General features: G+C 42.8%; 1 protein-coding gene and 1 long non-coding RNA gene across 2 annotated transcripts in view; one reads left to right on the forward strand and one right to left on the reverse strand.

The window, feature by feature from the left end:
• LOC129410909 (uncharacterized) overlaps window positions 1–492 on the forward strand; it is a 1,958-nt gene extending 1,466 nt beyond the window's left edge. The window contains exon 2 of the long non-coding RNA XR_008633051.1: window positions 1–492. This exon is cut by the window's left edge and continues 165 nt beyond it. This is a non-coding gene — a long non-coding RNA (uncharacterized LOC129410909).
• A 2,953-nt stretch (window positions 493–3,445) lies between these two features.
• On the reverse strand, window positions 3,446–9,186 carry nitr3r.1l (novel immune-type receptor 3, related 1-like). The gene is made up of 4 exons (XM_055159883.1): window positions 8,986–9,186; window positions 6,526–6,816; window positions 3,799–4,052; window positions 3,446–3,637 (listed from the first exon to the last, which is right to left on the reverse strand). The coding sequence occupies exons 2-4, from the start codon at window positions 6,800–6,802 to the stop codon at window positions 3,446–3,448; spliced, it is 723 nt and encodes a 240-aa protein (XP_055015858.1). The 5' UTR covers window positions 6,803–6,816; window positions 8,986–9,186.
• Between the last annotated feature and the right edge of the window lie 3,314 nt (window positions 9,187–12,500).

Genomic DNA, 12,500 nt, shown 5'->3' on the forward strand with positions numbered 1-12,500 from the left:
GAACTCTTGTAAATATCTGAGATTTTTTTATTACTTATTTGCCTATTTTTTATTTTTCTTGTACATTTACATTTATATATTTATTTGACAACGACAAACCCTCACTTTAAAATTGAAATGATATTTATCCCGTAATGATTTTCTGAAAACAAACAAAAAAACAAACAAAGAAGCAAACAAACCATTTTAATTTGGAGACTAATAAGTGCACATGTTGTAACAGTGAAACAGAAACTGTTGAACATTTGTTCTTTTATTGTAGTTTTATTAGAACATTTTGTGAATCGTTCTAAATGTGGACGGTGAAACATGACACAGATTTACCTCATGTCGCCGATAAAGACGTAAAATATGGAGTCACTTTATAAGACGACAAAGAAACTACCACAGACAAATAAATGTTATTTTTAAGTGTTTTTTGTTTTTTTTGTTGTTGTTTTTTTATTGAGAGAGAGAATTGCTGAATAAATACATTGTGTAATTAAAACATAATTGCTTGAATAATCGTGATTTTAATATTGACCAAAATAATGGTGATAATGATTTTGTCCATAATGGAGCAGCTGTAGAACCGGTTCTGTTCATTGTGTTTATGGACAGAGTTTCTAGGTGCAGTCAGGGGCCGGAGGGGCCGGTTTGGGGACCACAGGATCATCTCTGCTGTTTACAGATGATGTAGATGATGTTGTCCTGTTGGCTTCATCAGACCAGAACCTGCAGCTCTGCGGCGGTTTGACCCGAGTGTGAAGTGTCTGGGATGAAGATCAACTCTTGTCGTCTCCAGGTGGAGAGTCTCTGCCTCAAGTGGAGGAGTTCAAGTATCTCGGGGTCTTGTTCACGAGTGAGGGGAGGACGGAGCGTGAGATTGACAGGTGGATCAGTGCAGTGTCTGCAGTGATGCGGTCGCTCAGACACCTGCGTGCCAAAGATTAAATTTGTCCACTAGAGGTCAGTGTTTCTCCGAGGCCTCAGACACGTCAAACCATTTGAGACGATATTGCGACTGAGGTGTCAATGCTTCACGAGGCTCCAATCGCCCATCACTAATATTTATATAAAAATGTGACCAATTACCATTAATCATGAACATAAATTTGTGTTCTGGTTTGATAATAATCACCCATGAAGTCTATTGGTTTTACAGTAACTACTTTAGTAATAAAAATAATTAATAGATCAATTTTCTATAGCGTTTTTCTGGACACTCAAAGACACTTAGTAGAGCTTCTCTGGGTCACAATATGAACATTAATAACAGACCAATCAGGTGCTTCTGCTCTTGTTGCTACTATTGCTGTTATTATTAAGTATTTCTGATCCATTTCACAGTGCTGTACATGTTACATAAAGTGGTGAGCTAACCAGGAGCAGAAAAACACCTGGGTAACAGCCTTATACATATTTATATAAAAATGTGACCAATTACTATTAATCATGAACATAAATTAGTGCTCTAGTTTGAGAATAATCATTCATGAACTCCTCTGGTTGTTTGACTATGTGGGGTTGGGTGGGTGGTTGGGTGGTTGAAAAACTGTTTTTAATCACTGTAAAGCACTTTGTGTTGCATTTTGTATGAAAAATGCTTTATAAATAAAGTTTTGATTTGATTTTGATTTGATAATAATAATAATAATTAACAGATAAGTTTTCTATTGTGTTTTTCTGGATACTCAAAATGAACAAAGAACATTAATAACAGACCAATCAGTTGCTTCAGCTCTTGTTGCTACTATTGCTGTTATTATTAAGTATTTCTGATCCATTGCACAGTGCTGTACATGTTACATAAATTGGCGAGCTAACCAGGAGCAGAAAAACACCTGGGTCACAGCCTTATACATATTTATTCGTACAGTTGTCCCTCACGTTAACACGGTTCACCTTTCGCGGCCTCGCTGTTTTGTGCGGATTTTTCTTTGTAGTGCAATTTTGTCTACAACTTCCAGGATTCTTGCAAACCATGTAGTGTATTCTGATTCCTGACCTAGAGCTGGAGAGAAATTAAATTGACCAAAGGCACTAGGTGGCACCAGCCTCGCTAGTCAAGTCAAGTCAAGTCATTTTATTTATATAGCACATTTAAAACAACCATAACAAGTTGCACCAAAGTGTTTTACAGCATGAAACAGAACATAGTGAAAACACTAACACAAATATAAAATATATAAAATATGACATAAACGAGTTACTTGATGCACAAAGATAATAGTTTAAAATAGAGCTCATGGGCTGTTAAATGCCATCTTGAAAAAATTTGTTTTTAGGAGGGTTTTAAAGTGAGATAGGGATGAGCAAGATCTCAGGTGAAGAGGGAGGGAATTCCAAAGCTCGGGGGCAACAACAGAGAAGGTTCGGCCTCCCCTGGTTTTGAGGTGGGACGGACCGGAGGTTGAGCGAGTTTGACCTGAGAGACCGGGAGGCTGTGGGGGGTTAAAAGATCAGTGATGTACTGTGGCGCAAGTGAGTTAAGAGATTTTAAAAACAAATAATAACATTTAAAAATCAATTCTGTATTTAATAGGTAATCAGTGGAGTTGGGCGAGGATGGGTGTAATATGGTCTCTCTTTTTGGACCCGGTGAGCGTCTGGCAGCAGCATTTTGGATTAACTGTGACCTGTTGATGGAGGATTGTGGGAGGCCTGAGTATAGTGCAGTACAGTCGTCCAGTCTATTTGTTACAAAAGCGTGTATGATTGTTTCAGGGTTATTGCGTGTTAGGATTGGTTTTAATTTGTTTAAAAAAAAAAGCTAGTTTTAACAACATTTGAGATCTGTTTGTCAAAGTTTAAAAGAGAGTCCATAAAAACACCAAGGTTCTTTGCTGAATTGTGCAAATTTGTGGCAAGAGGTCCAGGGTCAGATGTGAGGGTGTCAGTGTAAGGTCCAAATAGAATAACTTCAGTCTTATTTTCATGTAGCTGGAGAAAGTTAAAGGACATACATTTTTTTATTTCCGCAAGGCAGGCATGGAGGGTGGCAAAGGATGAGACATGGGGTAGACACTCTCTCACCAACTTTGACTGCAAAGGATCTTCCTGACAGATATGATGTGAACCATTTTATAACTGAGCCTGCAAACCAACAATATGCTGCAGGCGTTTGAGGAGGATCTGGTGGTCAACTGTGTCAAAGGCTGCACTCAAGTCCAATAAAATTAATACAACTGAGGATCCGGAATCAAGTGTGAGAAGGATGTCATTGTAGACCTTTACCAAAGCAGATTCGGTACTTTGATGTTTGCGAAAATTTGCTAGATTTAAATCTGCTGTACAAATAAATTTGATTTGATTTGAAAGAAAGTATGTTAGAATTTTAAGAGGTTTAAAACCACAGATTATCACAAAACAGTTCACAAAACCAAGATGTAAATTCTAGCAAATAAACCAAAGCTTTCCAATCAGAAGACTCCTGCGGTGTTAATAATAAAAACTACACACAGCTCTAGAATGATTTCCTGTAGCAGAAGAAATAGTTTGTTTCCTTGCAGTCGATGATATTGTAAAGTTTGCTGGTCGTCTTGTCCACCACACCACAGCGTTTCTCCTCTGGACATGGAGTTATGTCATTGTACTGGACGTCCTCTCCTCCGACCCACACCCAGCGATCTCCCAGGAACCTGAGTCCAGTCCACACCTGCAGGTCACAGAAACCACATACATGAACCGCACGACCCCACAAAGCTCCACACCGACCCCACACTAACCCCACAAGACTCCCGACCCCACACCGACCCCACGCCGACCCCACGCCGACCCCACGCCGACCCCACACCGAGCTGCTGCACAGGCTCGTACCTGCTCTAAACTCTGGCTCTTCAGGAGGTCATGGTCCTGCGGGGTGAGGAGCGAGGCCAGGTCGTATCTGCGGGTTCCAGATCTCAGAGACCTGCAGTGGACCAGAGCCTCCTCCCAGGTCTTCATCTGTTTCACCACAAACAGCGAGTCGTCAAGACAGAAGAACATACGAACGGAACCGCAGGTACTGCTCTTCCACGCCCCACCGTCCGTCGACCTCTTGTAGACACAGTCTTCACCAACGTCAGGATCATCTGAACACGTCAAACAAGCAACAGTGTCTCTTTTAATCACAAACAGAGGAGTATAAACCAGTTCATGCTCAGGATTTCAGTATCATGTACAAATTATACTCAATAATACACCACTAGAAAGAGGCTTTGAAAACAAGTTTTTACTTAACTATAGTCCATAATTTAAACTAGAAATCACAGATATATAAAATTAGAAATAAATCATCCAAAGTAATCACAATTATATACAAATATAGACATGTAGTGGGACTAAAGGAAAGGGTCCCTTAGTTAAAGGAGGAGAATTGATGTTACAGATTGGACTTTAAGAGTTCTAAGTTAAAGCAGCAGGACTCGCGTGGCCTTTGTGAGAGTTCGGCTCTGACTAGAAGTACATTTGGGGCACCACTCAAGACATGTGGAGAAATATTACCAATCCAATTTAATCAGTTACCTATGTCAAGTAATTAATTAATCAAGCAATTGATCTGAAGGTTTGTAAATTCTTGTACATATCAGTGACCTGTATCTATAACATCACTATTCACCAAAGCAATCTGTGGTTTATGAATATTTATTGACCAAGTTAAACAGAAACATTTAAATATCAAATATGTAAATGAGTGGAGGTCAAACTAAACTGGTGTCTAGATCTGAGATTAAATGCAACTTTAAGGTTTATGTAAAGTTCTGTGTTGAGTCTAAATTGACTTTGTCGTTTGTCGTTCTGTGACAGTGACACATACGACCCGGGGAGCGTGGACATGTCCAGTCTCCATGTGCTCCTCACAGGTCCAATGAAGGTTTGAGTTTCTCAGGACATCGGTTCTGAAGAATCAAACGTAATGAAAGGATGAAGGTCACGTGATCTAAACAAGACTTCAGGCTCAGTCAGCGTCAGGCTGAAGGACGCTCCTCTGTTCCAAAGGATCAGAGGACACGCTTCAGTGTTCACAAGGTCTAACAGCTCTGCTCACAGATTAAGGCTGATCAATCAAAAAGACTATTGTCTGTAAAAATGTGAATATTTAAATAAGGAATAATATGAAAGCTTCACTTTCAGTCAGATTAACTACAGATATTTGAATAAAAACACGTCAAGCGACGGGCACAACTTTAAACGGAGAGAGAACTTCGTGGGCGTTGTCCCTCCTGTTCAACTCTGGGTTTTTACTGAGTTCTGTTCATCTCTTAAGTTGATCTCTTCCTCCCCTCTGACTTGTAGAGAAGAGTCCTTTGTTTTGGGGGAAGGGGCCAGAACAAGAGCTGTGAAGTCCTGGCGACAGTGAGTGGAGTGAGGAGGACAGTCTGTAAAATTCCACTCACACTAGTTTCAAAAACCATTAACAGCTTTTCACAAATAAAAGAATATTCACATGACATCTACATTTACAAATCAATATGAACACATTGACAACAAGTGGCAGTAATATCTGTGTGTCCTCATCACTTGGAAACTTATCAACCAGTTTGAAAGGGGAAGGGAAGAGAGCATCCAGAGGCACTGTCCAAACTTCTGATGCTAGTTTCTTAAAACTTGGGTATCATGGTAACAGCCATGATTTCACATCTTCCATAGGTCATAGGTCAGTAATACTACAGATATATCCTAAATGAAAACAGTCTTCTTATTCTATGCAACTTGCTGGTAAGGCCCGACAGAACCTACCTGCAAAAAAGGCAATAAGAGCATCACATTATCAACTTACAATGAACCAACCAATGTGTTACTTATAAACCTTCAAACTCTGGAAGTGTGTGATTTAGTCGACCTGTACACTTTGAAAATCTCTTATCAAAATCGTTACAGAATATGTAATGAAATCACTAATGTGAGCTCAGAGGAATGGCCACATTTATCAAAAATAAATTGTATAAATCTGTTAAAGGTGTGGAGCTCTGAAACAACTGTACAACAATTGTAACTGTAATTGTGTACATTTACTCAAAATTAGAATGTAGTAATTATGCCGTATTTTTCATTCAAAGCATGAAAAAGCTGCAGTAGTAGGTATTCTAAAGAAGAGGCTGTGCGGTGACTCCAAGTTTCATTCAATCAATTTTGTTTTGTTTTTATGTAAATTCTTGCTCACACAGGAGTCTGTGATTGAGACAAAGCTTTTCAAATACATATAAATAAATACTTTTCGGGGGGGGGGGATTCTGTGCCGCCAAAAGGTGAAAGTGAGGACTGGGGAACAATGACTGTAGTTTTGCAGGATTCTTGTGGTTTGGAGGGCTGTAGTCAAGTTGGGGGGCAGTTGTTGTGAAGGTGTCGCTCTAACTATAAAGCGCTGCAGGAAACACTGAACCAATCACGGATGAGTTCCTTGTGAATATTAAAGAGCCGAGCCTCCGCGGAGCTGCACATGTAGTGGAGGAATGTAAACACACAAACTGAGAGAAGTCCCTCGTGTACAGACCTGCGCTGAACCAAACGTCCCGTAGTGAAACAGTTCAGCACAAACACGTGAACCGCTGCACTTCTACTTACCGCTGTTCCACTCATTGGCGAATGTGTGAGGCTCGTCTCCTCTGGACCATTTCCAGTCGGAGTAGGAGTCGTCCCGGTACATCCCGAGCCACGTGTCCTGATCGATTTGGTTGTTCTCTGCTGCAGTGGTGATAGTGACCAGGTCGAGGTGGTACAGTCTGCAGTAGGTCTGAGCATCACGCCAGGTTAAATACTTTGTGATGTATATGACTCTCTGTTGGCCCACGACGCCCGTCACCCCGAGCAGACAGAGGAACAGAAGCATCGCTCTGCTCATGGTAAAAACTGGACCTGAAACATGACCACAGGGAAGTTCAGAAAAAGCATGAGGTGAATGTGTCAGTATCAACCTGATGTTTGAGTCTCAGGCTTTGTTTATATGACGACGCCTGAACAGAAAACACAAAAGTGGTGTCCCGCCTTTACTTTTTATTCCTCGTTTAGTCAAGTGTTCTCAGGAGTAAATCGGTGATGCAAAAGTGTGTGGAATTGGACTGTGTGTGTTTGTACTTAAAGCAACAAGAGCGTCTTTGGACATACAGAAGATTTCACGTTACACATTTTCATCAGCTCCTCCTTCCACAAAGTCGTCCCACCATCCACTGGTTCTCCAGGTCTCGTCCAGATCCGTCTGACTCGACTGAGACGACCTGGTGCGTCCAGAATTTTTCCAGAGGTGATCGCCTCAAGTGGAGGAGTTCAAGTATCTCGGGGTCTTGTTCATGAGTGAGGGGAGGACGGAGCGTGAGATTGACAGGTGGATCAGTGATGCGGTCGCTGTATCGTTGTGGTGAAGAGGAGGTGAGTCTAAAGGCGAAGCTCTCGATTTACCGGTCAGTCTTCGTTCCTCCTCTCACCTCTGGTCATGAGCTCTGGGTAGTGACCGAAAGGACGAGATCGCGGATACAAGTGCTCGAAATGAGTTTCCTCCGCAGGGTGTCTGGGCGTCTCCCTTAGAGACAGAGTGAGGAGCTCAGTCACACGGGAGGAGCTCGGAGTAGAGCCGCTGCTCCTCCACGTGGAGAGGAGCCAGTTGAGGCTCGGGCATCTGTTCTGATGTCTCCTGGACGTGTCCCTCAGGAGGTGTTCATGTCCCACCGGGAGGAGGCCCCGGGGAAGACCCAGGACACACTGGAGGGACTATGTCTCTGGACTGGACTGGGAACACCTCAGGTTCCCCCGGAGGAGCTGGAGGAAGTGTCTGGGGTGAAGGAAGTCTGGGAGTCCCTGCTTAGACTGATGCCCCCATGACCCGACCCCGGATAAGAGGAAGAAAATGAATGGATGGATTGCAGATCCTTCTCTGTTCACTAATAGAATCTCTCCAGATTCTTGACTTTTTTTTTTTTTTTTTTTTGCCTCCTGTAAATTTATTCGTGATATTACAGATTTTGGAAATGATCCACATGTTTGTTTCTGTGTCCTGTTTGTGACGTAAACTCATACACGACCTGAGCACATCTGACCAGAGTTCTGCGTCTTGGGCAGTGTAGACGGAAACACCGGGACGAGGGGCTTTTTTTACTCTCACACACCTGGATTCTGTCCTGAGGAAGTGCGACTGCAGGTGGCGCTGTCGTCCTGCCTCCACCGAGAGGAAGACAGAGACAAAACCTGTTTAAATCAACTGAGCGACACGACACAGAAACATCACGAGACTCTGAGGAAGACGCAGTGAGCAGAACAAACTGTCAGGGATGAAAACAAACCCTTGGTCTGAAAAAAGAACCTAATAACATAAACAATATCGTCACAGTATGAACCTCACGGGACGATATTTATTGCAATATTCTGGGAAAACCCCGACGAAATAAAAAGTGGATTTGGTTCCATGGAGGTGAGAGATGCTGCAGATATGAGCTGAATTATTATGACAATTGAACCTTTTTTAACTGAATAATTGACAATTGGACAGAAAATTTCAGCGTCATGTTACTGACCCTTACGTGAATTTGAATAAGTTATAAACATGACCTATAATAATAATAATAATAATAATAATAATAATAATAATAATAATAATAATAAATGCCTTTAAAATGATGCTTTGAGTTTGTAATAAAAAAATGAAATGATGATGGTGAAAATAATAATATCAGTTTAAGTCGAAGGACTAAAAATGTTTATTTAAAAATGGGAGAGGAAAAGAAAAAAGAAAAATAAATTTCAGTGATGAATTGGCCGTGATGTGTCAGTGTAAGGAACCTCGCCGTGTGGTTATGACGCACTACCACATCACTTTTTCATTTTAATTTAGCCAAATTTGTGTCGGTGTTTGTGGTCGGGGGGAAATTTAGTTTTTTTTTTGTTGTTGTTGTTTTCTTGTATTTGTTGTGGGCGTTGCTTTATGTTTTTGCATTTTGTTTTATGTTGATTATTAAATGTTGATTGTTCTGTTTTGTTAAATGTTATATTCTGTTGTCTTTGAGAAAAAAATGAATTAAAAAATCGTGACCTCACCTGGGACGGAGCAGAGCTGCGCGTCTTCTCGTGTGACGGGTGCTGTTGTTTACTTTGACAGGACAGTAGACGTGATGTTCCGATGTGATGAAGACACAAACTCCGGGTGTGTGTGTGGTTTAAGGCGACTGCACATGCAATTGCTGTTGAAAATCTGACTTGTAAATTTGACTTTTGAATGAGTTTTGCACAGAACGTGACTTACCCTCTAAAACCTGTTTGCATGTAAAGTGTCACCTGAAGGAAGAAAAGAGAAGATGCAGTCATTTGTCTTTAGGCATCAGGGGCACAATTTGATTATTATTTGTGTTACATGATTATAAACATGCATCACGAATCTCGGACTTCTGGTCATCGATCATTCACACTGGGGATGATCCTCTGAAAAAGTGAGCGTCAAACCTCCATGTTTGTTTTCCCAGTGGGATGTGTCTATTGTCAAAGTCGATCTTTTCAAATCTTTTGAACCAAATCACTTTTGTTTTTGGTTCTGATATTTTCATATTTTAGTTTTGGGATTCGGACATCGTCATTGTGTGGTTGTTGTTTGTTCTAACAGCGGAAAACGACTCGAGAAATGTGTTTGTGAACTTCATAAATGCAAAAGTGAATCAGATGTGTGTGAGTCAAACATCCGTTCAAACTGTTTCTCTTCTCAACAGAATTGAAAAATAGTGAAAGGTGAAGGTGATGGGCAGGATTGATCCACAGAAGAACCAAAAAGGAAACATTTGTCTGTCTAAAGGGCCGTTCACACCAAAGTGTCAAAAAACGCCCTAGACGCCTCTATTTGGAGCCTTTGCATTTAAGTTCAGACGCCCCCGACGCTCGTGTCTTTGACGCCGTGGACGAACGGGAGAAAAATACTAGACGCTCGTCCGTTGCCCTGGAAACAAGAGCCCGGTCCAGGTCTTTTCCCGAAACAATGTCAGACCAGACTGAGAGAGACTGGTGTGTGTTATGACATAAAAATGAATTGTGCCATGACCAGAAGTCTGAAATTTGTGTTGTTGTTTTTTTGTTTGTTTTTTTCTTAAGGTGTTTAGTCCTGGTTCAGTCCTGGTTCACTCCTGGTTCAGTCCTGGTTCAGTCCTGGTTTAGTCCTGGTTCAGTCCTGGTTCAGTCCTGGTTTAGTCCTGGTTTAGTCCTGGTTTAGTCCTGGTTCACTCCTGGTTCAGTCCTGGTTCACTCCTGGTTCAGTCCTGGTTTCAGTCCTGGTTCACTCCTGGTTCAGTCCTGGTTTCCTGGTTTTAGTCCTGGTTCAGTCCTGGTTCAGTCCTGGTTTCAGTCCTGGTTTCAGTCCTGGTTCACTCCTGGTTTTAGTCCTGGTTCACTCCTGGTTCACTCCTGGTTCAGTCCTGGTTCAGTCCTGGTTTAGTCCTGGTTCAGTCCTGGTTCAGTCCTGGTTCATCCTCCTGGTTCACTCCTCCTGGTTCAGTCCTGGTTCACTCCTGGTTCAGTCCTGGTTCAGTCCTGTTCAGTCCTGGTTCACTCCTGGTTCAGTCCTGGTTTCACTCCTGGTTTCAGTCCTGGTTCAGTCCTGGTTTAGTCCTGGTTCAGTCCTGGTTCAGTCCTGGTTCAGTCCTGGGTTCAGTCCTGGTTCAGTCCTGGTTCCTGGTTTAGTCCTGGTTGTCCTGGTTCAGTCCTGGTTTCCTGGTTCACTCCTGGTTCAGTCCTGGTTCACTCCTGGTTCACAGTCCTGGTTCAGTCCTGGTTTAGTCCTGGTTAGTCCTGGTTCAGTCCTGGTTCAGTCCTGGTTCAGTCCTGGTTCAGTCCTGGTTTCAGTCCTGGTTCAGTCCTGGTTTAGTCCTGGTTCAGTCCTAGTCCTGGTTCAGTCCTGGTTTAGTCCTGGTTCAGTCCTGGGTCCTTTCAGTTTCAGTCCTGGTTCAGTCCTGGTTCAGTCCTGGTTCAGTCCTGGTTAGTCCTGGTTCAGTCCTGGTTCTGGTTTAGTCCTGGTTTAGTCCTGGTTAGTCCTGGTTTAGTCCTGGTTTCAGTCCTGGTTCAGTCCTGGTTCAGTCCTGGTTCAGTCCTGTTTCAGTCTTTAGTCCTGGTTCAGTCCTGGTTCAGTCCTGGTTCAGTCCTGGTTTAAGTCCTGGTTTGTCCTGGTTCAGTCCTGTCCTGAGGTTTTTCATTCATTTTTCACATTCACAGATTTGTTTGGTTGATCCATTATGTAAATAAACAGGTGTAACTTGTGTTTTGGAAAATCACCTGAAGGACACTGCTCCTGACACTGAAGACACAAGACATCCTCGTGCTCCAGGTAAGAGTCAGGTCGTACATTCATCTCTCTACCGGTGTGAGTTCTGTTCGTGTCAAATATGGCGTGAAAATAATCCCATAATCCCGACGCAGGATAAAACACACATTCAGGTGGATTGTTTTATTTCACACATGCAGATTTGAAGTGCGAGCGAGTAAAGGATCTCCACACGAGGACAAATGTGGAACTTGCAAAAACGCCACTGCAGGCGGACGCACCTCGAAAACACGAGCCCAATGAGCCCAACCACACATGTGTGTGTGTGTATGTATGTTCGTGTATGTTTTTATTTATTTATTGAAAAAGGCGCCTCAGGTCAAACTTTCATTCATAAAGTTCATATTTACCTGAGGAACATGTGTCATCTGCACCGGCACATGTTCCTGCAGCGTGTGTGTGTGTGTGTGTTTGTGTGTGTGTGTGTGTGTGTGTGTGTGTGTGTGTGTGTGTGTTGTGTGTTTTTTGTGTGTGTGTGTATGTGTATGTGTGTGTATGTGTGTGTATGTGTGTATGTGTGTGTATGTGTTTGTGTGTGTGTGTTGTTTTTGTGTGTGTGTTTTGTGTGTTTGTTCCGGTGACGATTCCGCTGAATGAAATGCCACGAGTACAGTGAAGAGGACGACCGGGCTCCATCACGCGGCTCGGGTCTGTCGTTTAGTCCTGGTTTAGTCCTGGTTCAGTCCTGGTTTCAGTCCTGGTTTAGTCCTGGTTTAGTCCTGGTTTAGTCCTGGTTTAGTCCTGGTTCATCCTGGTTCACTCCTGGTTCACTCCTGGTTTAGTCCTGGGTTAGTCCTGGTTCACTCCTGGTTTAGTCCTGGTTCACTCCTGGTTCAGTTCCTGGTTTAGGTCCTGGTTTAGTCCTGGTTCAGTCCTGGTTAGTCCTGGTCCTGGTTCACTCCTGGTTCACTCCTGGTTTAGTCCTGGTTCAGTCCTGGTTTAGTCCTGGTTTAGTCCTGGTTCACAGTCCTGGTTCACTCCTGGTTAGTCCTGGTTTAGTCCTGGTTTTCACTCCTGGTTTCAGTCCTGGTTCACTCCTGGTTTCAGTCCTGGTTTAGTCCTGGTTCCTGGTTCAGTCCTGGTTCAGTCCTGGTTCAGTCCTGGTTCAGTCGCTGGTTCACTCCTCCTGGTTCAGTCCTGGTTCAGTCCTGGTTTAGTCCTGGTTCACTCCTGGTTCAGTCCTGGTTCAGTCCTGGTTCAGTCCTGGTTCAGTCCTCTTTTAGTCCTGGTCCTGGTTCAGTCCTGGTTCAGTCCT

This window comes from Boleophthalmus pectinirostris, unplaced genomic scaffold (assembly GCF_026225935.1).
Source record: "Boleophthalmus pectinirostris isolate CB_2022bp ecotype Guang Dong unplaced genomic scaffold, ASM2622593v1 HiC_scaffold_2825, whole genome shotgun sequence".
Lineage (NCBI taxonomy): Eukaryota > Metazoa > Chordata > Actinopteri > Gobiiformes > Gobiidae > Boleophthalmus > Boleophthalmus pectinirostris.

Coding starts and splice junctions, on each gene's coding strand:
- nitr3r.1l (XM_055159883.1), bottom strand. CDS start 6,802: ATGAGCAGAGCGATGCTTCTGTTCCTCTGTCTGCTCGGGGTGACGGGC. Junction 4,053..6,525: donor CGCCAATGAGTGGAACAGCG/GTAAGTAGAAGT, acceptor TGACGTGTTCAG/ATGATCCTGACGTTGGTGAA. Junction 3,638..3,798: donor AGAGCCAGAGTTTAGAGCAG/GTACGAGCCTGT, acceptor TGTGACCTGCAG/GTGTGGACTGGACTCAGGTT.